Source organism: Lynx canadensis, chromosome A1, assembly GCF_007474595.2.
Source record: "Lynx canadensis isolate LIC74 chromosome A1, mLynCan4.pri.v2, whole genome shotgun sequence".
Taxonomy (NCBI): domain Eukaryota; kingdom Metazoa; phylum Chordata; class Mammalia; order Carnivora; family Felidae; genus Lynx; species Lynx canadensis.
In genome coordinates this window covers 28,726,701-28,753,167 of record NC_044303.2, presented here as the reverse complement: position 1 = coordinate 28,753,167, position 26,467 = coordinate 28,726,701, and the positions used below count along the sequence as shown (strand labels likewise).

At 37.6% G+C, this 26,467-nt stretch overlaps 1 protein-coding gene across 2 annotated transcripts in view; it reads right to left on the bottom strand.

The window, feature by feature from the left end:
- LOC115511098 (von Willebrand factor A domain-containing protein 8) overlaps positions 1-26,467 on the bottom strand; it is a 289,504-nt gene that overhangs the window by 72,628 nt on the left and 190,409 nt on the right. For both annotated transcript variants that reach the window (XM_030311601.1, XM_030311610.1), the window contains exon 30: positions 23,608-23,812. In XM_030311601.1, coding sequence (XP_030167461.1) covers positions 23,608-23,812 — 205 coding nt within the window. The remainder of the gene's footprint in view (positions 1-23,607; positions 23,813-26,467) is intronic.

The following is a 26,467-nucleotide window of genomic DNA, read 5'->3' as shown; positions in this document are numbered from 1 at the left end:
CAGACTCTATGTATGGATTATCTCCTTTACCTTTATAGCTCCTCTTTCAAGTACTGTCATTCTCATTTAATGTGAGGAAACTGAGGCTTGGAGAAATAGAGTAAGTTACTCACAGTCATAGCTTGTATGGAGTGGAGCCAGTATTCAAAGTCTGTTCAATTCCAGAGTTGGTCCTTTTAGGCATTATGCCAGATTGGCCCATTCCATGAGTTTCACAATAATGAACAGGTGTGAGTCATTTGTTACAGAAAAGGAACTATTACTTCTCTACAGGAATAATAAACTAGACATGAGCTACAGCTTTGCTCCTTGTAAGAGCAAAACTTCCTTCAGGTTTTATCTGCCATATCTCCCTGGGAAGAATTGCCAATCTGACTTGGCAAAGGCCAGGACATCCACTGGGCTACATTTTGAGTGTGCAGAGTCACTGTGCATTAAACATGTAATAGGCTCCCTGGTAGCTCCTACTTTGGTGAAGTGAGCTGACTGGTAAAGGACTTATCTCCATCATGGGGATCCAACCAATCTTTTTCTTTCTGCTCTACCTCTCCGTGCTTGCATCTGAGAGGGGAGATCAGGTTGGTGCTTCTCCCCTCAAAGTTTAGGGGAGGAAGCAACAACCCACTTCAGCCTGCAGACTCAAGTTTTGCTTTCTTTGTTTTTAACTATTCCTGCATTGAGGATAGCTGAGTGCTGGTCCATTTACTAACAAATTAAATCATATACATTGGTACTTGGTGTCCCATTTGGCTAGTTTTCTTGTATTTATAGGTCTCTTGGTTGGGAATCCTGAAGACAGAAAGTGTAAGCAATAGGTAAGGCATTCCTAAATCTTTGCCTAATATCTAATACCTTCAAGATCTCAGGTTGCCTGTAACAAGTATGGAGATTGAATTAGTGGCTTAAAAACTGTTCACAAAGGAAAGTCTAGGCCCCGATTCGTTACCATTAAATTCTAACAAGTATTTAAAGAATTAGTAACAATTCTTCACAGACTCCTTGAAGAGGAAGGAAGGTTCTTCAACTGATTTTATGAGGCTGGTATTATTCTGGTACCAAAACCAAAAAAGACATCACAAGAACATTACAGACCAATACCTTTTATGAATATAGATGTAAAACTCCTCAACAAAATAATAGCAAACCTGAGTCCAGTAATATATTATAAAAGGATTACACACTATGACCAAGGTGGCTTTATCCCAGGAACGCAAGGTTGGTTTCACATGAAATCTGATTAATGTAATACACCACATTAGTAGAATGAAGGAAAAAAAAAACAACCATTATCATCTTAGTAGATGCATAAAAAGCATTTGACAAAATTCAACACTACTTCATAAGAACACTCAACACACTAGGAATGGAAGGGATCTTACTCAACCTGATAAAGGGTAGCTACAAAAACCCCACAGCTAATATCATACTTCATGGCGAAAGACAAGTGTTTTCATTCTTGATAAGGTATGAGATAAGGATGTCCATGACATATGTATTTAATGTTTTACTGGAGAATCTAGCCAGAGCAATTAGGTAAGAAATGGAAATAAACATCCAGATTGGAAAGGAAGAAATAAAGCATCTGTATTTGCAGATAGCATGATCTTGTATTTCTAGAAAATTCTAAGAAATCCACTGAAACATATTAGAATTAATGAACAAGTTCAGTAAAGTTGCAGGAAAGAAGATCGATAATAAAAGTCAATTATACATTTGTACACAAACAATGAACAGTCTGCAAATAAAATTAAGAAAACAATTCCAGTTGCAATAGCATCAAAAAATACTGTAAAACTTAAACTCTGAAAGCTATAAAACATTCTTGCAAAAATTAAAGAAAAACTAAATAAATAGAAGTGTCTTCATTTTGATGGGTCAGGAGGCTTAATGTTTAGATTGTGCTATGATCTGAATGCTTCTGTTCTTCCAAATTCTTATGTTGAAATGCTAATGCCTGATGTGATGGCATTAGGAGACCAGGTCACTACAAGGTGCTTAGGTCATGAGAATGGAGTCTTTATAAATGGGATTAGTGCCTTTATAAAAGAGGCCCAGAGAACTTGCTAACCCCATTCCACCAGATGAGGACATAATGAGAAAATGCTGGCTATGAACCATGAAGAGGTTCTTCACCAGGATGGCGCCTTGATCTTGGACTTGCCAGCCTCCAGAATGGTGAGCAGTAAGTTCAATTCAATCCCTGCTCAAATCCCAGCTGGTGTTTTTCTTTTTTTTCTCACAGAAATGACAAGCTGATTCTAAAATTCATATAGAAATGTAAAGGATCTGGAACAGCAAAAATAATCTTGAAAAAGAAGAAAGTTGGAGGACTCATACTTTTCAATTTTATAACTTAGTAAAAAGCTATAGTAATCAAAACTATGTGGTTGGTAGTATAAGGATAGTCATATAGATCATTGGAATGAAATTGGTAGTCCAGAAATAAACCTATACATTTACAGTCAATTAATTTTGACAAGGATACCAAGACAATTAAGAAAGAACTGTCTTTTCAACAAGTAGTACTGGGAAAACTGCATATCTACATGTAAAAGAGAAATTGTAACACTACTTCATACCATATAGAAAAATTAACTACAATGGATCAAAGACCTAAATATAAGAACTAAAACTATATAAGATTCTTAGAAGACAACCAAAAGTTATGTCTTCAGGACCTTGGATTAGGCAATAGTTTCTTAGAGATGATACCCAAAGCACAAGCAACCAAAGAAAAAAGTCAATAAATTGGACTTCATCAAAATTAAAAAACTTCTAAGCTTCAAAGGATACTAGCAAGAAAGTGAAAAGACAACCTAAAAAGTGGGGGAAATAATTGCAAATCATATAGATGATAACGGTCTAGCATCCAGATGTATAAAGAATTCTTATAATTGAATAATAGACAACCCAATTAAAAAATTGAGAAAGGATTTGAATACTTATTTCTCCAAAGAAGATATGCAAATGGCCAGCAAGCACATGAGAAGATACTCAACATCTTTAACTATTAGGGAAATGCAAATCAAAACCACAATGAGGTCCATTTCAGATCTACTAGTATGACCATAATAAAGACATACAACTGTTGACAAAGGTGTGGATAAATTGGAGCCCTCATACATTGCTGGTGGGAATATAAAATGGTGGAGCTACTTTGGAAAATAGTCTGGCAGTTCCCCAAAAAGTTAAACATAAAGTTGCCATACGGCCTGGCCATTCCACTCCTATAGATATGTATGCAAGAGAACTGAAAATACCTATCTATACAAAAATTTGTACACAAATGTTTATAGCAGTATTGTTTACAGTAGCTAAAAAGTGGAAACAACCCACATGTCCAGGAATGGATAAATAAATAAAATATGGTATATATACATGAAATGGAAGCTATTCAGCAATAAAGGAAATTAAGCACAGATCCATGTTACAACATGGATGAACCCTGAAAATATGCTAAGTGAAAGAAGCCAGTGAAAATGGACCACATACTGTATGATTCCTTTTTTTTTTTTTTTTTTTAATTTTAGAGAGCAAGAGCTAGCATGAATTGGGAAAGGGGCAAGGGGAGAGGGAGAGGGAGAGAGAGAGGGAGAGGGAGAGAGGGAGAGAGGGAGAGAGAGAGAGAGAGAGAGAGGGAGAGAGAGAGAGAGAGAGAGAGAGAGAGAATCAAGCAGGCACCACGCTTAGCATGGAGTCCAATGCAGTGCTTGATCCCACAATCCTGGGATCATGATCTGAGCTAAAATCAAGAGTCAGACTCTCAACAGAGATAGATAGTAGATTAATGGTCGCCAGGGCGGAGGGGAAGACGGAATGGCTAACAACTACTTCCTGCGTACAGAATTTCTTTTTGGTGATGAAAATGTTCTGGAATTAGTGCTGATGGTGGCATAATTCCAAGTATATACTAAAAACCACTGAATTGTGTACTTTAAGGGGTGAATTATATCTCAATAAAGTTGTCATTAAAGACAAACACCTCAGCTTAAACCGCCAATACCAATCATTGCTGGACATTAAGTGGTTTAATTTTTAAAATTATTGATAATTTGTTAAGTATAATACATACCAGGATCTAGAAAAAATAAATATGAGGAAAACACAATCCCTGGCTTCAAATACTTCAAAAGCTTACAAAGAAGAGTAATGCAGTTCCACAAGCAATTCAAGGTAGGTCGTGATAAGTACCATATGAAAGGACCTGGTGGGTGGGGTGGGTCAGGGGAGGTAGCATTTGGGATGGACCTGTGAGACTGGATGGCTGTGACCCACAGAAAGAGGAAAGAAAGAACGGCAGAAGGGAGTGTGCTGCAGATGGAAAGTCTGTATGAGCCTAAGCACAGAAGGAGCAAGGGTGGGCTCTATTGGGAAATAGCCACTAGTTTAGCATGTAGTGGAAACTGGGTGCTTCTAGGCTGGAGCAATGCTGTGGAGGCCCTGAACCCCGGCAAGAGCAGGTTCTACCTCAGGTTGACAGTGATGCGATTTCTGAAGGCTTCTGACCTAGAGTGACATGTTCAGAGCTACTATTTATGAACATTTAATTCAGCAGTTTATGTAGAATGGATTCGAGTAGGAGGACTCTGGACCTCAAGCACATTTCCATTTTTAGGCAAGGATTAGATATTGTGATGGAACTCTTTAGTTACTCGAGAATACTATGATAGAATGCTAGCGAGGCACATTTGTTGTATTAGATGAACAACCTATGAGTTAGAGTCAGGCAGAAAATCATAGTAGCTGTATTTCCTGTGGGCTACTTTTACTTTATGTTTTTTTGTGAATAATTTTAAGTATAGCAGGTTTTTTTGTTCTTAATATTTTGAGTATTGTTAAGGATTTTTTTTATTGTTAGTATTTAATTACCAGGTTATTGTTTTTCCGTCTATATTAAAATTACCAAAGGTGGGGTGCGTGGGTGGCTCAGTTGGTTGAGTGTCTGACTTTGGCTCGGGTAATGATCTTGTGGTTTGCGAGTTTGAGCTCTGCATCGGGCTTACTGCTGTCAGCACACAGCCGGCTTCAGATCCTCTGTCCCCGCCTCTCTCTGCCCCTCCCCTGCTCATGCTCTCTCTCTCAAAAATGAATAAAAACATTAAAAATTTTTTTAATTTGAAAATTTAAATAAAATAATAAAATAAAATTATTTTTATTAATTAATTACATATATTATATATTTATTGTATAATAAAATATATTCTGTTACAAAAATTATTAATTTAATTAATAAAATTAGCATTTTATTTCTACCAAGATGCACTTCCAACTTTATAATGTTTCTTAGTGTTAAAACAGAATTTATTTCCAGTAAAAAGACATATCGAAGCATAGAATTTAGAGGTCAAGGAGATATACTAGAATGCTTTATGCATACACTCAGCCTCACATCTCACAAGGAAGACATTCTACTACCAGTGGTTCTTGCAAGAATGAGAGGTAAATTAAAATGATCACTGAGACAAATATCATGCCTCCACAAAACTGGCTGGGGCAGGAAAGAATCTAAATCCTTGGACTGTTCATCCCAATCCATTTAATTTAGGATCAAATGTATTACCCTCTCCCTCAATAAAAGGGTTACTACATATACTCAACAGGATTCCTAAAAATTTCAAATTTAATTCAATAGCTTTTTATGAAGTTTAAAATTAGCTCCCCATGCTCTATACTCATTCCTTTACTTATCATACAGATTAATTATCATAAATAATACATCTCACATTCATAGACTACTTTACAGTTTGCAGACAGAGCGCCTGAACATATGTTATCTCATTTGGTTTTTACAACAATTCTGTGAGGTAGCTGCTCTGAGTAGTTGCATTTCACAGATGCAAAAACGGAGCTCCAGAGAAGTTGAATGACTTGCCTAAGGGACTGGACACAACTGGGAATTAAACTCAGTTTTGGCCACCTGGTTCACAGGTGTTCATGATGCAGCCACAAAGTAACAAGTGTAGGAAAAAAGGAAGGGTGGGAGATTTATTACCATTTGGTTCTCTGCCAACTTAGGCAATAGTTGGCTTGTGAACAGTGAGCTCATTTACAGAAACAAAAGATGTAGCCTTCTAAGAAACACCAAAGGAGTTTGCAACTTTTATGACCCCTCTCAGGGATCTTATAAAAGCTTTAAGGCCCCAATTAATCATACATTCATTTATTGGTTCACTGATTCATCACAAATTTATTGAGCTCTGGTCCCATGTCAGGCTACCAGGCAGATGCCTCAATGGACAAAATTCTGCTGTGGGGCAGCTTGCCCTTCTGACACACAGCAGTTATAGATCACATGCGGCCAGGGCACAGTGATACCAAGGAAGGAGGGATGAATTCAGCTGGGGGTGGATAGGCTGGAGCCATGTGTGCTTAGCCTTGAAGGGTGAGACACAGAAGTGGGTGATGGGCATCCCAGGCAGAGGGGACAATGTGAGGGAAGACACAGGACATGAAAATGCACGTGGAAGAGCTATGTGGAGAGCGTTCTAGTTTCATCCTTCTCATTCTTGTCATGAGTAGAGAATTTTGCTTTGTCACTCATAAAATGCATTAAACAAAACCACCCTGGGACCAGTTAGATTCCTCCCCTTACAATTAAGAGCTACATTACTCCTCATTATAACTTAAACAGCATACAAACTAAAAAAAAAAAAAAAAAAAAGTACATTTGATATACGATGGCTTTTCTTAGAGGATATGCACACAACTTAGGAAGAAGAAACATAATTTTTATCTCTTTATGCCTGGATAATATTTTGAGATATTTATGTTTACTTTTCTCCCTTTGTTTCCCCCTTTTCCTTTCCTCTGATTTAGGTAGATTCCTTTTTTTTTTTTTTTTTTTTTTTTAAATTTCAGGGTAGGTATATAACATGGCAGTAGATTGCCCATCTTTTTGACTTTTTATTCTAAACCTGGGGGTTTAGAATTCTCCTAATTTAATTAGGAGAACTAAAAAACTTTGTAGAGCAAGTAAGGGAATTTACCAACATAGGTAAGTTATTTGAAAAAAGCTTGTAAGGGAATGGGGTTTCATTTCTTGATACATCCCCAACCTGGTGAGAAGAAAGAGAGATCTGTGGGTCCTGGAGTGTTCTGTCATCACTCTATCCACAAAAAAATGCTGAGTTGTTGCCAAATTTTCAAATTAATGAGATTTCATTTAAAAGTCTGGATTTCGGTCTTCTCTTGAAACTGTCTAAGTTGAGCCTGCGTTCTCACATGGCCACAGCGAAGTAGAGACTGCCCTCTTAGTTCGAAGGGGCATGACTTCCTGTTTACCTCAGACCCTCCAGATCTGTGTTCCCTATCCAGCACCTGTAAGCATTTGGTCTCCAGGACAGACAAAGAATGATTTTCTCCTCTAAGGGTACAATCTCCACTGAAACTAGTCTTTTGGACCTAGGGAAGCCATGTGGTGAAGAGGAATAAAAACATGGGCTTCTGAGTTGGAGAGAGCTAGGCTGAAATCTCAGCTTTGTTCGTTGTTTAGGAGAGTGATCTGGGGCAAAGTACTTAATCTAACCTCAGAATAGAACAATATAATGGTGGTTATGTATTGATAGCACCTAGCATATCCTAAGCAGTCAATTAAAAGAAAATCACTAGTATGGAGAAGTTCTTCAATGTATACCTTAATTTAAAAATTTTAAAAGTTTATTTATTTACTTTTGAAAGAGAGAGAGAGATTGAGAGAGAGAGAGAGAGAGAGAGAGAGAGGGAGAGAGAGTGTGCGCGCGAGCAGGGGAGGGACAGGGAGAGAGGTACAGAAAGAGAATCCTAACCAGGTTCTGCGCTGTCAGCACAGAGCCCAATGCAGGGCTTGAACTCATGAACCATGAGCTCATGACCTGAGCCGAAACCAAGAGTCAGATGCTTAACCAACTGAGCCACCCAGATGCCCTGATGTATGTCTTATTTTTAGATCCTATCTTCATTGTTGCCTTTTGTGGAAGGGCCTAAAGGATCAGTTTACAATCTATCTCATTTTATAGAACAAGAAATTAAGGTCCAGAGACAGCATGACCGCTTAAAGTCACACATTAGTGGTGAAACCAGGAAGAGGATGGGGATTTCTTAATTCCTGACCTGAGAAAATTCTGTGAGCCTAACTTCACTAGAAGTTCTGAATTCTTCTCATAAATGCCGTTCATATAATAGCCAAAGGTCTTCGAATGGAGAGAGCATTGACTCATGTCTTCTGGTGACCTCAACTACTTTTTAAATTATAACTTCCAAATATAGTGAAATGACAACAGTTATTAGTTATGGAAGTTCTATTAGTTGTTGAAATTATCTGAAATATTCCTGTTCTAAGCTCACAGACACCCTCGTGTGGTCAGTAGAAATAATAATTCCAGCCAAATGAACAAGAAAAATCTGAAGCTACTTAAAGTTAATGATAAAGTGTAGCAAGATGGGTAGATAGGCATCAAATAACAATAATAAGGAGCCCCTATAATAATATTATTTTACGCCCTGGCCAATGGCCAGAGGAAGAATTATTTCTCTCTCTCTGACCAAATGAGACTGAAAGATTATAATGGATGATTTCTTAGGCCTTGTTCAGAACCTAACTCTGTAATAACATGAAGAAAAATATTCAACATATATGGTGGCTATATGATCTCATATCTTTGTTGATTTTTCTCCAATATACATGATTATGAGTGACAGAACATTCTGAGACTCTCTGAATATAACTGTTATGCATGGGTCATCCAACCTGAAGGCTCTGCTAAAACGTTTCCTGTCAAATGTCAGCATAACTCAACGAGTGGGAACAGAAGTATGAGGGCACATTGGAGACAGGCTGATGACCTGTGAATGTTCAGGGTGCTCTGGACATCCATTCAAGAGAGCAGGTTAACTTGGAGAGTTGGTTAAATGGAAGTAGGTTAGAATGCTTCTTTTTTATTAACAGGGTGATCTAAGTCAACAGATAATACCCAGAGAAACCGCCCAACGAAACAGTATTTATACCAGCACAGAAAACCAGAGACAAAAGAAACTGGATCTACTTTTTATGCCACAAATTAAAGAAGTACTAAAAAAATGACTGAAGCACGTCAAAGGGACAAAGGAACTGGCTTGAAGGAGTCCCCACTGGCTAAACGAACAATCTGAACATCAAAATAAATAAGAGTGGCAATAGACTATCACCCATCAAATAAGGTAGAAATCCATGAGGTAATACTAATAAAAAAAAAACAGAGGGATAAGAAGGGAGGGTCCTTCCTTAGCTTAGAATGCCAACTGTTAATGTAGAAGAAATGATGCAATTGGAAAAAAAAATCACTGTTTGACAACCACAGTAATAATAGTTGATTCAAATAAGAATCATTGATGGATGGTAAAATTAATGAAAGAAAGCTTGATGAGAAATAAGATATTTACATAGTCTCAAAATGTAAGCTCACAAAAGACATATATTAATTATCAAAGGAAAAAATATTAACTTCACAGTGGAGAAACACAGTGGAGATAACACCTTAACCAGATATTTGAAGTTAACATCACCAGTAATGGGACAAACCAACACTCTGTGCCACCTAATAGGACACATTGAGAGAAATACAGCATCATTTTTGTGATATTCCTGCCATAGATGCATAAACTGGATCTACAATGCAGAAACATTAGTTAAACCCAAGTTGAGGGATATTTTTATACAGTAACTAGCCTATGCTCTTCAAAAATGTCAAGGTCATGAAAGCCAAGGAAAGACGAGAAACTTTTGGATTGACAGAGAACATGATCCTGGATTGCTTCTTTGTGCTAAAAGGATGCTCTTGGGACATGTGAAATTTGAATAAACTCTGTGGATTAGACATTAATGATGTATCATTGTTAACTTCCTGATTTTGAGGTCTGTATTGTGGTTATGTAGGAGAGTGCTTTTGTTTTGAGGAAATACTCCCTGAAGCATTCAGAGGTAATGGGGTATCATGTCTCTGACTTACTTTCAAGTGGTTCATGGAAAAAAATATATGGAGAGAAAGATAAACAGTTTTAAAAAATTTTTTTTAACGTTTATTTATTTTTGAGACAGAGAGAGACAGAGCATGAATGGGGGAGGGTCAGAGAGAGGGAGACACAGAATCTGAAACAGGCTCCAGGCTCTGAGCTGTCAGCACAGAGCCCGACGCGGGGCTCGAACTCACAGACCGTGAGATCGTGACCTGAGCCGAAGTCGGCCGCTTAACCGACTGAGCCACCCAGGCGCCCCTACAGTTTTAAAATATGTAATTAGATTTGGTGAGGAAAAATAAAAAATTAAATTATTTGTCTATACTTGAAGACAGAACTTATAAATAGGCATGGATTTAAGGCTCTGAAGGGAATGCTTTTCTTTCCTATTGTTTATTTATTTATTATAATGTTTATTTATTTTTGACAGAGAGAGAGAGACAGAGCATGAGTGGGGGAGGGGCAGAGAGAGAGGGAGACACAGAATCGGAAGCAGGCTCCAGGCTCCGAGCTGTCAGCACAGAGCCCTACGCGGGGCTCGAACTCACAGACTGCGAGATCATGACCTGAGCTGAAGTCGGATGCTCAACCCACTGAGCCACCCAGGCACCCCTCCTATTGTTTTTTTTAAAAGTATTTATTTATTTACTTATTTATTTATGAGAGAGCATGCACAAGAGTATGAGTGGGGGAGGGGCAGAGAGAGAGAGAGAATCCCAGGCAGTCTATGTGGTGCTTAAACTCACAAGGTCATGAGATCATGACCTGAGCTGAAACCAAGAGTTGGATGCTTAACCGACTGAGCTACCCAGAAGCCCCACTCTTCTTTTGTTTTTATCAGCAGTTGTCCTAAACAAACAATATGCTTCTTTCAAATTCACCAAAGTTTAGAAGAAACAGTGAAAAAGAGTGGAAGAATCAAGGCCTATTTCATAAAAGATATTCTATTGCAACTTTAGAAAGGTTTTATATATATACACATGCATATATATATAAAAACATATTATATGTCTCATATTTATAAACATAAAAATAAATAAATATAAATGTTCTTTCTATTCTACCTATCTATCTACCTACCTACCTATCTACCTACGTACCTATGTACCTACCTACCTAAATATTTCTCAAACTGAATGAGGAGAATTATATTCAGAATCTTGAAGTCTGTTTAATCTTGGGAGCAGTCAGAAGCTTATACCTATAATCAACTGATTTTTAAACTTCTAAGTAATTTGGAATATAGGATAGGAAAAATATTATATTTTAGTATTAAGAGAGCCATAGTAACAATAATAACTTCTATTTATTGCTGTTAAATAGTCCTTATATATTTGTTGGAGTTCTACGGGTTAACTCCAACCAGATTCAGAACACATGAAATTTGTTTCTGATATTATGTCAGGGTTTCCCCTTTCTGGGCAATGACTTATATATGTAAATATGATGGCAGAGTGGTTGAGGTAATGGTGACTCATAGTCAAATGCAGCACTTTCCCCTTTGGCTAGCACAAAACCTATTAAGTTTTAGACTTTCCTATTAGGGCTCTATAGATGTCATTCCTCTTTATGGAAAGGATTATTCAACCCATACCAGCCTTTAATAGTGTTGTGTTTGCTTCTTAAAACAGAAATATCTAAAAGAAAAAAAAAATAATGAAAATGATCCAATATTAGTAAGTTCTTTTCATTAGAGGAAAAACCCACCATAATGCCATCAGAGCACTGTCAAGACAGACCTGACAATTTTATTCAGAACTTTTGCAACTGGAAAGTCTCATAAGACAATTGTAACTAGAATATTTATGTCCGCCTTACATGTGTTTAGAAAGTTAAGTATGTGTTTCTGAAGTATTCACTCTAGGACTTAAGTGGAAGATGAAATTAATAAATGCTATAGGTCATCACTGGTCTAATTACCTTCATATTGCATTTGGTAAAAGTCAGGTTTTATGAATGTTGTGCTGAGTGCAAAACAAAATGAATCTGATGATAGTTCTGGTCTCCAGGAAGCCCAACCCTAGAAAGGTTATCAGCTGTCACTTGCAAGAGGGTGGCTTTAGCTGTCAAAACTACCAAAAACAACAACACCCCCCCCCCAACCAAAACACATGGTCAAGTCTTTTGCTTATTCAGAATTTCTTTAGGGGTATTTCCCCTATTCCTAATTCATAATTTTGTAGTTCGGGTGGGATTGATACAGCCCTCGCTTATCCCAAACTCTAGGAGTGAAGGCATGCATGACCAAAGTCTGACCAATTAAGAGTATTCTGTCCTTTTGGTCACAGTGATTGGTTCAGGATGGGCACATGACCTCACGGGCCTATTGTAATACCCCTAAAGACTGTGTTGAAATTACTCGTAGAGACGTGCCCCTTTTACTGAGATTGCCAGCTGTGAGAACCATGTATTACCTAGCGCTATCAGGGCTATTGCTGCCACTAAATGGAGAAAGGCTTTGTAACAATGAAGCCAGAAAAAAGTAGAGCCAAGAGGAGAGAGACTAGGTCACATGACGTACATTGAGCCCTTGGTTTGAGCTGAGCCTAAGGCCTAGGTCCTCTCTTCAAAGGTATAGGGATACATTCTTCTTCTAACAGTCAACCCTAGCATTCCGGATTTATTCTCTGAAGTCATAAATGTCATGCAACATGCTTGTATCCTGAATCAGGTTTAGAATTAGCATGAAGGTCTTGTCCTAAGAGATCTACTACACAGCGTGCACGGTGAACTGAAGCAAAGAAAACCAGGAATATAAAGACTGGCAACTTGTTGAAGTATTAAAAAGACTCTGGATACATTTGGGGACTACTCAGTTAAATAAATTAAAGAGGTTTCTTTAGTGGGACTTCTCAAAGCCAGATATTCACTAATTGTAATTTCATCTCTAAGAGGCTAGTAAGTTACAGTGTCTTCCAACAGCTTGAACATGGATTCCTTATTAAAGAGGGTTCTGAGAATATGCTTTCAAAAACAACTGTAAGTTTTTCTAAAAACAAAGCTCAGTTGTTCTGCTCATTTTCTCTCTATTCTCCTTAGTATCTAACTGTTTTCATGGTTTCAGCTAAAAGCTCCATGCTAAAGATCATTGTAACTCTCACTAGCTTTGATCTTGGGTCCAATGATCTATTTCCAATTACTAACTGCACACTGTTAATGAAGTATCTCACCATTACCTGAGACTCAGCATATACAAAATGCCTGAATCCTATCTCCTCTCCAACCTTCCTTGTTCCTACAATGATCTGCCATTTTGCCAGATATCCAAACTAGAAATGTCCATAATGTCTGCCTCCATGACCCATATTCAGCTTTTCCCCACCAAACCATACCCGCCCTCACAGTTGCCCTAGTTCACTCGGGGTTCTTTCCCAGACTGCACATCACTACCAAGTCCCTCTTTCTGATCTAGCTGCCACTATTATATTTTTCCTGCTCAAGGACCTTCCGCAAATCCTAGGAGTAGGAAACCTAAAAGCCTCATTGGATCTTCACACATCCTAATTTCTCCTATTTGGGTGACTCCTTCTTACACCACTCCCCAGAAGATACCCTTTGCTTTTAGTTGTTTGTCTTATAATATGCTACAGATATGCCTAAACAGACCAAAATCCTTTCAACTGCTTTTAAAAGTGTCCTGTGCCAGCAAGACTGTGCTGAAACTAAATCGCACCCTGTCTTCTGAGATCCCCCAGCGGGTGTGTGTCTGGTGGTCCCAGACCCAGCTCTTAATACCCACACCTGCTCTGGTATCCCCTCCACTGTCTCCTCGGGATAGTTGGGATTCAACCTGGATTTGCCCTTTGGGCTTTGTGCATGCATCACACTGGCTGTGATATTTGCTTACTGTTCCTCTGGTATCTGCACCAGGTCACTCTTGGATTTGTTGTGATCCATGCCTATGGCACAAATCATCCTCTTATTAAGGAAACACACAGTGCTCATTTATATCTCTGCCTGTGGTATGATTTTCAGAATGTCTAGAATTCTCTGACCTCTCTTTTTGAACTATCTAAAGACAAAAATAAAAGTTCAACCCAAGCCCCATTTCCTTCACTTACAACTTTCATCATACATATATACTTCCCTTCTGAACTACTATAGCACAGGGTCAAAACTCCCCAATTTACCATTGAAATACACATTGTTTTGTACTACATGCTGCTGTTTCATGACTATCATCCTCAACTCCCCAATCACATAGAATAAACTCTCTGAGGGTAGAAACCATGCTTTATGTTTTAGTATTCCACCACCTCCCCACAGGTCCTTCTTTGGTGGGTACAGAGCAAGTGCTCCACAAGAACATTTTGGATGGTGGTTCTCAAATGGGAATAGATATTTGAGTTCCCAAGGGACTCAAATATCTATTGTTTGTCCAGAATTGCTGTAATTCAATAGATGACCACCTGCCTATCCCACAAAGAAATTCTACAGCTTGGATCACCACCATCTCCCTAGGAAATTATGGTTTGCTATTTTCCTGAAGCCAGGTCTAGAGTATATACACTGCTGTTATATGAAAATCAACTAGAGGGGCGCCTGGGTGGCGCAGTCGGTTAAGCGTCCGACTTCAGCCAGGTCACGATCTCGCGGTCCGTGAGTTCGAGCCCCGCGTCAGGCTCTGGGCTGATGGCTCGGAGCCTGGAGCCTGCTTCCGATTCTGTGTCTCCCTCTCTCTCTGCCCCTCCCCCATTCATGCTCTGTCTCTCTCTATCCCAAAAATAAATAAAAACGTTGAAAATCAACTAGAAATACCGGATGCAGGTGGGGGAACCAACAGAGCTTTTAAGGAACTGAGATTCAACTAATACAGCCATTAGATTATAGATATAATGACATGACAGGAAAACTTCTTCCTCACCAAAAAAAGTATTTATGATGACAAATATGTAATTATATTTGTATCTGTAGGTGTCAAATGTTGCTTGAAATTTGTTGCTGGGAGGTGACTCACTAGTACCTATTGAGAATATACTTAAAGGTTTTCACTATATTTATACGCAGACAATTACTGATAAATCAATTAATCGAAAAGATGCAGTGATCTTTTTTGTGGGTATACAAACATGGTTGAAATAAGATTGATACTTGACTGGTTAAATAAAATCATGAGAACACAGCGGTTTGGAAAAGAAAAGCAACTTCTAAGTGAAAAAAATGCCTGCTTCCTCTAGGACAGACCAACTAGTCTAGTTCCTCTGGCTTTTTGGTCCCAGCCGGTTGTCTGCTCTGCCCTACAGCTTGAAGGTTTCACACTCCTGTTCCAGATACAGTGCACTTTTCTCCATGGGATCCAATGCTTTTAGCAGTTTTCTGATGGAAGCAGAGAGTATCGACAGCTCTGTTGTTTGGCTATATAGGTCAAGGGGGAAATACATGGGCTGTGCTCTGCCTGGAAAGTGAGCAGAAGTCCATGGGAGAAGATCCATTTTCCTACCCCTATCTTCCTATCAGCAAGTCCTACAGAGGTTCAAATGAAACTAGTTCTAGAAAATCATTTTATTTATTGCAATTTTTTTTAATGTTTATTTTTGAGAGAGACAGAGCATGAGTGGGGAAGGGGCAGAGAGAGAAGGGGGGGAGACACAGAATCTGAAGCAGGCTCCAGGCTCTGAGCTGTCAGCACAGAGCCTGATGCGGGTCTCGAATTTACCAATGGTGAGATAATGACCTGAGCCGAAGTGGGATGCTTAACTGACTGGGCCACCCAGGTGCCCCTAGAAAATCATTTTAACCCCCAATCAGGCCTTGTGTCTTTTAACTTTTAAATAAAAAAAAATTTTTAATGTTTGTTTATTTTTGAGAAAGAAAGAGACAGAGTGTGAGTGGAGGAGGGGCAAAGAGAGAGGGAGACACAGAAGCTAAAGCAGGCTCCAGGCTCTGGGCTCAGAGCCCAATGAAGGGTTTGAACTCAACAGACTGAGAGATCGTGACCTGAGCTGAAGTAGGACACTTAATCGACTGAGCCACCCAGGTGCCCCTTAACTTTTAAACCTTAAAATGAGTTATAGAGATATGAGACAACACATATAACGAATGCAGTTCTGAAAGTTGACTTGGTTAAGCGAAGCACTAGCCAGTGAATGTCCAACGCCTCCTATTGAATTTATTTTTGCTACCACTTTTTATTTCTCCATATACCATGTCTGCTTGGTTTGTTGTTTATTTAATTGCAGTACAGCTAATATCCAGTGTTATGTTAGTTTCAGGTATACGATATAGTGATTCAACACTTCTATACATTACTCGGTACTAAATTTCCAAGACATCTTTCTTGTTCTTTGAAGGTTCCTATGTTAAAAAAGCATCACATTTTTGTTTTATGATCATCATATTTTCTCTTGCCTGTCTGAGAATGTCAATTGTCACTTTGTGACATGTTTTTCTTCTTTCTGCATCATCTCTATTTTCTCTGTTCATTTCCATTTTTTTTTTTTTGTATAAGAGGCTATCCATTAATATTTAAGAAGAAGGCATTAAAAAGTGGACTGAAGTTTTTGCATAAAGGCTGGTCTCAACAATAAGTGGGTCTTCTTGTAAGATTACTAAGGAAAAACTTCCAAATATTAGGTCAGAAAGGTTTTCTTTTGGATATGTCAGTTTCTAGAAAGGATTTTTCTACTCTTCTGTTCAAAGGGTATAAATGTGGAAGTCAGCTTCATGGAATCTATATAAGAAAAGTAAACTTTCACTTTATCTTCTCACTGTCTACATGGTCTCATTCTTGTCCTCAATTGTACAAATCTCCATTACAGCTCCTGTCTTTGGTAAGCCTAGAGAAGAGCCAGTGGCCCCAGGTGCAAAATAGAGGAGAAAATCTGGCTATCTAAATGGTCTCTATACAGAATTTCAATTCATCTCCCAATTTTTGGTGCCACCCTGCACTCCAACCTTCAGAGGTACATGGTGCCTTCAAGCCCTGATGCTTTGTGGGCTTCTGCAGAGTACGGCAGCTTGCATCTTATTGGCTTCCCTCTCTGGAAGAATAGGTGTCAGCTCTCTTCAGCTGATAACTCCGTTATCACCCACCCATTTATTTTCTATCCTCCAAAGCGCTGCTGCGTCTGTATTTCTCTTTGCCCCGGTGGGTTGGGACTGTTTTTTGATCCTTTATTGCTCTTTTACAGGGATTTTGGCAAGAGACAAAACTAATCACATGCGTTTGATTTATCAAGAGTTCCTTCCCCCTTCCTGAAAAACTGGGGTTAGGCTGTTTTCTGATCCTTTGATCATGTTCCTATCAGTTTATCTGCCATATTGTACTACAACTTATTTCATTATAGCTCTACTTGACTGTAAGTTTCCTGGGTCTGCACCTGTATCTTATTTATTTCTTTATCCTAGCAATTCTGGGTACTAAGCAAATGTTAATTAAATAAATGAAAGAATGGGTGGGATTATTCAGAGAGGTTAGAGAATGGTACCTGTGGCCTGACCTTGTGAGGAAATAGAAAATAAAAAGAGAGACATTTTTGGAATGTTATAAGGAGAGACCAAAGAGTACTGTGTATGGAAAAATTAAGAGAGACAACTCCAAATTTGACTTGCTCTTTTCACTGTTCTCAGAACTCAGGACTAAAGATGATGTATATATTTGCTGTGTGTTTTCTGGTCCTGTTCTAATTTGTCTTTTGAATAAGGCTAAACACTATAATCCTCTGCTGACAATTGTCCTATCATTCATTTCCTGCTTTTCCTCAAGTTGACAGGTTTAGGCACAGACCAAAATTCCTTTTTTGGGCCTGACAAAACTTTTCCTAAATAGGATTATAAACAAACCTCACACCTTATAACACAAAGATAGATGATGAATTATGTAACTCATTGGGTCATGATTTAATATTAGGTGACTGGGTAGCACTGCTTCCTTTTAATTTGGCTTTGCATTTCCATATAAGCATTAAAGAATTCTATGGCCCAAATTCTAAATTCTAAGTTTCTAGTTGTTATTTGTTTACTTACTCTGTGCCAGGTACTGATGCATTTCAGTCTTACGACAACTTTGTAAGGTACAATGGTATTATCTTTATATTATAACTGGAAAGCATAGCCAATAGGCTATACCTGCTTATGAGTAAAATTACAATTTTATTTATAAATATAACAGGAGGATTTTATTTCTGTAGCCAATGTGATGTGTTGATTACATGTAACTAGACACATAATAGGCTCAGAATCATAAAAATTCTAGAGCCATTAATTGTCAACATATTCATTGCATTTGACATCTCAATTTATAACTGATATATTACAGAATTAATTTGTTTTCCTTATACTTTAAATATTCCTAAGATTACTTCTTTACTGGCTGATATATTGTTAAATAACACGCACTGAAGATATAGTACCATATAAAAGAATGATCTTAAGGCCTGTCATGAGAGAAAGGAGTTGAAATGCTTCTGTCAGTGATGATTTGAAAAGCAATTTCCTAAGGTTAGGTCTTTTCTATAATGAGAAAGCTAGGTGCTATTTCTGTTTTTAATATTAGTTTAAGACTCTATAGTACCCCCAATTATAATAATTTGTAGGATTATTATTTTTGTTGGATATGCACAAAAGGTTAATGAAAACTCATGGCCTCCCTGAAAGTCATAAGCTTGTTGATCTGCTTGTCTGAGGGAGGTGGTTGCTCATTTAATTTTAGTTATATTTAGCAATCACTGACAAAGTTGTGATCTAATGGAAGCACGGCTTCTGGAGGACTGTAAAAATCTGGTAATTTCCTTCTGAAATGATGTTTATGAGAAAGGAGGCTTGTACTTGTGAACTCATGAGTGTCATCCTACTTGACTGCAGACTTCTTTCTAATTCTTTGCTCAAACTGTATTCGTGGTTCAAAAAGAGCATCACCAGTCTGTAACTGGCACAACTATGGGCTTCAGCACTTCCCAGAGATAAGATGGCACCATCTTGTCTGTGTTCCTAGTACTTCTTTCCTTTCTCTGATGGCTGCTAAATACTCAGAAATCGAGCAAGTTGATTATTAACCTTTGGAAGCGTGAAATCGGCCACGGAGGGAGTAGTTACACCAGGGAAATTGGCAAACATTATAAACTGCCCCACCTTTACCTCACCAGAGGGCTGGTCTATCAGCACACCACCGGGTAGTACACTCCCAGTGTACCTTATTCAAGTCTGAAAACCTTATTCAAGATCTAGATTCAAAATGGATTTCCATGGCTGGGAATTTCTCTAGCAGGAATAAACATGGGAAAATCATTAGAGGCATTGCTCAAATGCTACCGCATAGGCAAATGGCTAGACCATCTTGCTGAATGTTTTTATGAAAATTAAAAAAAAAAAGCATTGCCTTTTTGGGCCAAGGAAGATCCCCAAAGATACATGTACATATAACAATCCTATGAAATATACATTGTTATACATACGATAATGATAATGACCCACTGAATCAGACTGCTAAGTATTTTCAGTTACTGGCCAAAGTGAAGAATGTGGTGCAAGAGTAAACTATAAGCTACCCTTAAAAGAAGAAAGAATTCTTCTGTATTCCAGGGTCGCTCACTCGGTTGAGTGTCCAACTTCAGTTCAAGTCATGATCTTGCAGTTCATGGGTTCGAGCCCCGCATCAGGCTCTGTGCTGACAGCTCAGAGCCTGGAGCCTGCTTCAGATTCTGTCTCCCTCTCTCTCTATCCCTCCTTCACTTGTTCTCTCTCTCTCAAAAATAAAAAAAAAAACATTAAAAAAATTTCTTTAAAAAAAGAACAAAAAATTGTAAACCCTCTCAGAGTATGTGGAGAAAACACAGTCTGCATAGTGAAAACCTAAAGGTACTAATACAGCTCCAATGAAATGATCTAGTGGTTTCCAAAACTGGAAGAAGGACTTACCATCTTACTGATATCTTAAAAAAATCCTTACTGTTGGGCTTGTAGTTAAAGAAAAGGCCAGTCTTGTTTACCAAAGTACAACAACTACCTTTACTCATATTCCTAGAATATCTTCTTTAAAAGGGGGAAAGTCTTAGTGGTGCTTAATATAAATTAGTTATCTTTTCTAAGTATGTTTTCTGATGCCTCTACCATGTATCTATTGTGTACCAGGCACTATCTTCACTGTAAGAATGAGTAAGTTGTAGTCCCACACTGTGTTTCAAAGATCCTATCCATTTTAAAAGTATACAGATAAGGAAGTACTATTCAAAGGCCTCAAAGAGATTCTACCAGTAACATACAGAGGATTTACTTTCGAATTAGTTTATTGTAATCAGACAATAACACTTGAAAGCTATAACGTTTTAGCTTTTGTGTTCCCACAAGAATAGTCACCAGGAGCTTTTTAAAGAAGATGGTTTGATTTCTGAAGAAACCTGTGGTGTAGCTTTAACAGCCTTCTTGGGATGAATCCAAGTGTAACTAAATAAAAATATGAAAAATATGCTTTAGAGAGAACACTATGAAGCATGGTCAGAAAAATTTTGGCTTATAATTAACACATGCTTCTGAAAATATGAAGTCTAAAAGTAATAAATATGAATTCTTAATCATGGACTTTTAGAACCACAGCTACAGTGACACTTTGAATTTGTTATAGTTGTTTGCTGTAAGAAAAACACACTTCCTATCAAAGCATGTAAAATTAATGAACGCATTTTATATGAAGAGCTCAATAAACACTCTCTTGCAAACTACTCATGAAGGAGAACTATCAATGAATTCATTAAGCAAAAACTAAACTTCAAAGCAACAATGGCTTCAGAATTGATAACTCTAGAAGGCTGAAATGAAGCAAGATATAAAGGAAAGTGGTAAAGCATGTAACTGACATAGTTAATCTAAATATAAACAGTTCTTTTGCTATCATTCAAAAGACTCAAGGAAAAAAGTGGGTCAGTAAGTGGTGGGGTATTTGCCCAGCCTTCACTGTTGACCTAAAGGAGCATCTCGTGACCAACAGGAACCAAACAATACAGGTGTGTGTAAACCTCCTTTAACTAGTGAATGCAAAGCAGGCCTTTTAATTTCTACGATGTAAAGTAAGTCCATTTTGCCACTAGATGGAGATCGGGTTACTCTGCCAGGAACAGGGAGAGGACTGGAACTTAGCCAGCGAGAAGTATGGTACTAAGAACATATTCTCTTTTCTCAATATTTCTAGAAAGGCATTTTTCAAGCTCCTGAACCAGGAGGAGACATATGCTGAATAAAAGGCCCATAAATGAGGAAGAGCTTGAGGGATCGCACCGTACGGGAAACTGTAAAAGACATATTTTGCTTGTTATTACTACTGCTCCACAGTGATTCCCATTTAGGTCTGGTTGTGTACACTACTTGTAAATAATAACAAGAACTGGTCTACATACGAGCAGTTAAATATACTCTCATTGTTAAAAAATTTTTTTTTAAAGTTTATCTACTTTTGAGAGACAGAGCATGAGCGGGGGAGGGGCAGAGAAAGAGAGGGAGACACAGAATCCGAAGCAGGCTCCAGCCTCCAAGCTGTCAGCCCGACGCGAGGCTCGAACACTTGAACCGTGAGATAATGACCTGAGCCCAAGTGGGACACTCAAATCGACCGAGCCACCCAGGCGTCCCTGTGCTGTCTCATTATTGACCAAGCAGGGAGAAGAGGACAGATCCGACCAAAAAATAAAACAACGTCAGACCATCTGGGCAATTGATCCTGTCTCTTTAGACATAAAGACGTATGCTTACAATTTGTTTCTCAGTTTGAGTATGTAGATAAATATATATTTCAATATCGACCAAAATGGATCAAGGAACATCAGAGATGTTAGGAGAAGGTTGGATAACAACTATTCTAATTTTCCAAATGAAACTAACATTCACTTCTGAATTGTGTAACTTTCTTTCTGAATAAGTCTTATTTCTGTTATAGCTGAACTTTGAACGGGAGACATAAAGTTATGCATTTTCTGGAAAATGTTAGGTCTGGGAAGGATCAGATGTTGCTCTGCATACTGCAGCCAAACCTTTTGATTATTTTTGAGATGTTAGATAATATATTTCTGTTCATTTCTAATTTAATAACTATATATATTCATCCAATAAATATTTATTCAGTTACACAAAAATGAATGAATAACTTGTGACAGTTTAAAAGAACAGTTCCATTTTTTGTCAAATAGCTTCAAAGGCCAGTGCAATTAGGATATATGAGTATGAGCATACACAAATATATTAATTGCCTGTTGTGTATCAGTCACTATGCTGGGAATAGAAAGATGAACAACAGAGTCGGGGAAGTCGCTGGGAAAAGAAGAGTGTATGGCTAAACCACAAATAGGGGTTAATTTTTGTAGCAGTCAGGACCAGTTATGAAAATCATGTGTAAAATTCTTTTTTAAAGTTCTGTTATGGAAGACACTTAATTTAGGCCACACTCTTGACCATAGGAAAAATATGGCCTTTCATCTCTATGACACATGAGGAATTGAAATGAAATACAAGAAATTCAAATACAATAGTATTTACCAATCTCTGTAATGAAAAGAGGAACTTAATTCAAAGGGAGAAGAAACTAATGTTCAGGATAATAAGAGAATCAGAACCATAGTTAATTAATTTTCTAATTATTGTTATGGATAGTGACCAACATTCAGTCTGTTGCTATGATAGATTCATTGCGCTTAATGGCATGTTTATGTTAGAGCAATACATTTGTTTTAGCTTAATTAAATTAATATATTCATACCCTTTCAAAAGAAGTTGAAGTTGCTTGCCTACATTGGTGTCGAATTTTCAGAATGTTCCTATAAGGTTTTAAGAATCTAAGAGAAATATGTATTATTCATTCACAATTATTCTCCTTTAAGGGAAATCAGAAAATAACCACACAAAATAGTAATTATTAATCAAGTATCAATGGAGTAGTTTGTAGAAATTTATCTTGTGAATTGGCTCTCTGCAGAGCAACACAGCTGGCAGGAACCCGCCTTTCTTTACCATCTTGCTGGATAAGAATGAAGCATAAACAGAGAAGTTTTCTTCTGAAGATTAAAATCAATCAATTACAAATAAATCCTTTTATTATATGCTTTAGTATTTATGGGTACACAGCTTTCCTCATTGGTTCCAGACCAACTAGAGTAGGTGGTGACTGAGTCATTTCTGGAGTTTCCTCTCACTTTGGTGACCTATTTCCATATTTCTTTTCAGGGCAGGGCTGGGTCTATCTACTGCTAAGTTTGCATTATCTGGAGACAAGGAAGTTGGTAAAAACACATCTTTGCTGGATGCATAATATACGTATCTTCTCTAGTCTAAAGGTTTTGACCTTATGGTAACGTGCTGCGTTTTATATCGGTATTTCTGCCTCCTTGGTAGCATGCAGAGATGCCCAAGATGATGGTAGTAAAAGAACAAATGCAAAGGTGATGCTAGAAGCTGATTAATGCTTGGGGTCAAACAGAAGCAATTGTCTTGTATTCTCATGTTGTGATGTGAGGAACTTGTATATTTAAGCACTGACCGCAAAAAGGGCTCCTTTTAACTTTCCCACTATCTAGAAAAAGACACGTCTTTTTCTATTATGAGAAATTAGGTATTTAAGTAACTATATTTAAGTTTTGAGGCCAGAGGTTTACTTCCATTTGGAACTAACCTTATACGTAAATATGCACCTTTAAGAGGGAAAGTGGGTTAGAGTGGTACCTGCATATGTCTGTCACTGTCTTGTCCAATCATGTTTCTCCATTCAATGAGTGATCGCTGCAGACGTTCAAGTCCAGTTTCCCAAAGCCTGATGTGACCTCCCATATCGACAGTAATAACAGCACCTTTGCCCCACTCAGCTAGCAATGCATCTGTGTCCGAAATAGTAGACAGCCATGTGGTATATGGTGAGAGAGATTCTGATCTGAAAAGGAAATTACAGTAGTCAATCAGTTGGTAATAACGAAGCTAGTTTACCTAATTGTGGTTTATTAAACTTGCTACAAAGAATTCTAATAGTAAACATTAAAAGATACCAAGAGATCCATCTGTAAGAAAAGAAATACACAGGTATCTATTGGTTACTTACATTTTTCTGTATTTGTGGACCCCCGATTGTATTGGCGTTCACTGTCAGAAAGAAAAGAACTCTAAACCAACTCATATCTCATGCACCTGCAATGTTAGACTCACTCCTCAGGGGTCTAAGTTTCAGTCTAAGTGCTAAAGCTGATATCTTTTCTATGGGCTTTACCTGCATTTATATTTAATATTTTGCATTTTCTGACTTAGGAAGTTACAAGAATTTCTAACAAGGAATTTATATATTTGTCATATTATATATATTTCATACATATACATATTTTCTTTGCTACACATTCATTTCTAGGAATGCAGTTTTGCTTCTATGAGTCAACTGCACACTTCCTTTTTCTAGGTATAGCCTTCACTATACAAAAGAAACAGATTAGAAATTCGAATTACCAGCGTTGGCTCTCTAAATACATCTGATATTTTCTATGTAAAATAAATGGTCTAAAGGCGGAGTCTCATCAGATAATAAAAACATAATAAACTATCAATGTAGATTCGGGAAACCACAAAACCACTATGTGTTGGGTCAAATCTTGTAACCTCCTAAAGAATAAACCAAGACTACCTGACCTTTTTTTTTTTTTTTTTTTCCAGTCTGCCTTAGTAGATACTAAACACAGGTGACACAGCCAGCTACTCTGGGACACAGAAGCTTTAAAATATGTTTATATGAAGATGATGGTAACTACTGCTTCAGTGTTTCAGAGCTACTTTACAATAATAGAAGGACTCAAAGAAGGCAACATTTGACATAATACAGGATTTATCTCACGTTGCTCTGCCAGAAATATTTGCCTTAGGAAAAAAATTAATAGGTACACATGGTGAAGTAAAGGGCTATTCAAGAATAATGAAATTTATCTACGTGAAACAATAATGTTTGTAATTCTTCCAAGAGCACTCAAGATGTATGACTGTTGAGTACTGTATCTACTGGCTAAATGTTTAACTCTTCATAGTATGAAACTTGAAATATGTCAAAATATGTCAAAAAAAGGGTGAAAAAATCACATTTACTGCAATTTGCTCTAGAATCTCTTCTTCACCTTGTTTTTTATTTTTAAGTTTTATTTATTTATTTTGAGAGAGAGACAGCATGAGCAGGGGAGGGGCAGAGAGAGGGAGAGAGAGAATCCCAAGCAGGCTCTGTGCTGTTTGTGGAGACTGACGCAGGGCTCAAACTCATGAACTGTGAGATCATGACCTGAGCCGAAATCCAGAGTCAGATGCCCAACTGACGGAGCCACCCAGGCACCCCTTCTTCACCTTGTTTTAAATGCATATTCCCTTTTATACATAATAGCAAGGTCTTTAAGGAACACATAGAATCATAGTAGAGGGAAGCCCAGATTTACATACACCCACACATGAGAGCTAGGCAGTATCATTTTACAGATGGAAATAATACAAAAATTTGAGGAAAAATACTCAAATTTTACTGGGGGCAAAAGTGATGTACTCATTTTGGTTCTGTAGTTACATGCAATGTCACTGTATTTTCTGTTATCTGAAGTTAGCCATCAGATGGAAAATTCCAGCTATCTAGCAGAATGCTAAATTTAAGCAACTAGCAGGAAAACTGAAATCCAGATGGGTTGTTCTCTTGGAATGCATATATGCCAAAAATGGCAATAGCTAATCTCAAGAGAAATTCAGGATATACTGATAATGAACAGACTCTAAATCACGTGGCACTTGAAATATGGCAAGTCCAAACTGAGATGTTCCCAAAGTGTAAAATAAATACTGATTTCAAAGACTTAGGAGAAAAAAGGAATGTAAAATATCTCATTAAAACTTTTATATTGAATATGTGTCAAAATGATGACATTTTAAATACATTGGGTTAATAAAATGTTTAGTTAAAGTTAATTCCACCAATTTCTTTTTCCTCTTTGAATATGGCTAAGGAAGGAACATAAAATGACATTGCATTATATTTCCGGTGAACAGTACAGCTCTAAATGAATGCATTACAGTGACCAGTTGGCATTGGCTATATACACAGCTGCTCTTCCAGATGTTGTTCCTATGGCAGGTAGAACATGGTCCACATAGAAAGTTAAAACGGAAAAACAACAAAATAAAGCCTAGGGCCAATGAGGGAGAAATTAAGAGAAATATTGGAAAAGATTATTAATGCTTTAGAAATGTAAAAAACAAAAAGTTGTTCTTTGCTTCTGTTGCTTGAACTAATAGTATATTTTAATAAGCATATAATTCATATGGAGTAAGGAATTTCCCCAAATGACCAAAAGCCATTTTCCATGAAATTGACAAGGTGAGATGCTCTAAGAAGCCATACTTCTTTATGTTGGAACGAGTAAACTTATTTTTTTGAGTAATGCTTTTATTCTTCATATTTATTGACCTTGATTAAGGGTCGTAAGAAATAAAGCTGTGCTTCTGAGTTACTGTGTACTGTCATGCTGAGCTATTTACTTCTAGGGGTTAGAGGAATGGGTGCAAAGTTGGCCTGTGGGTG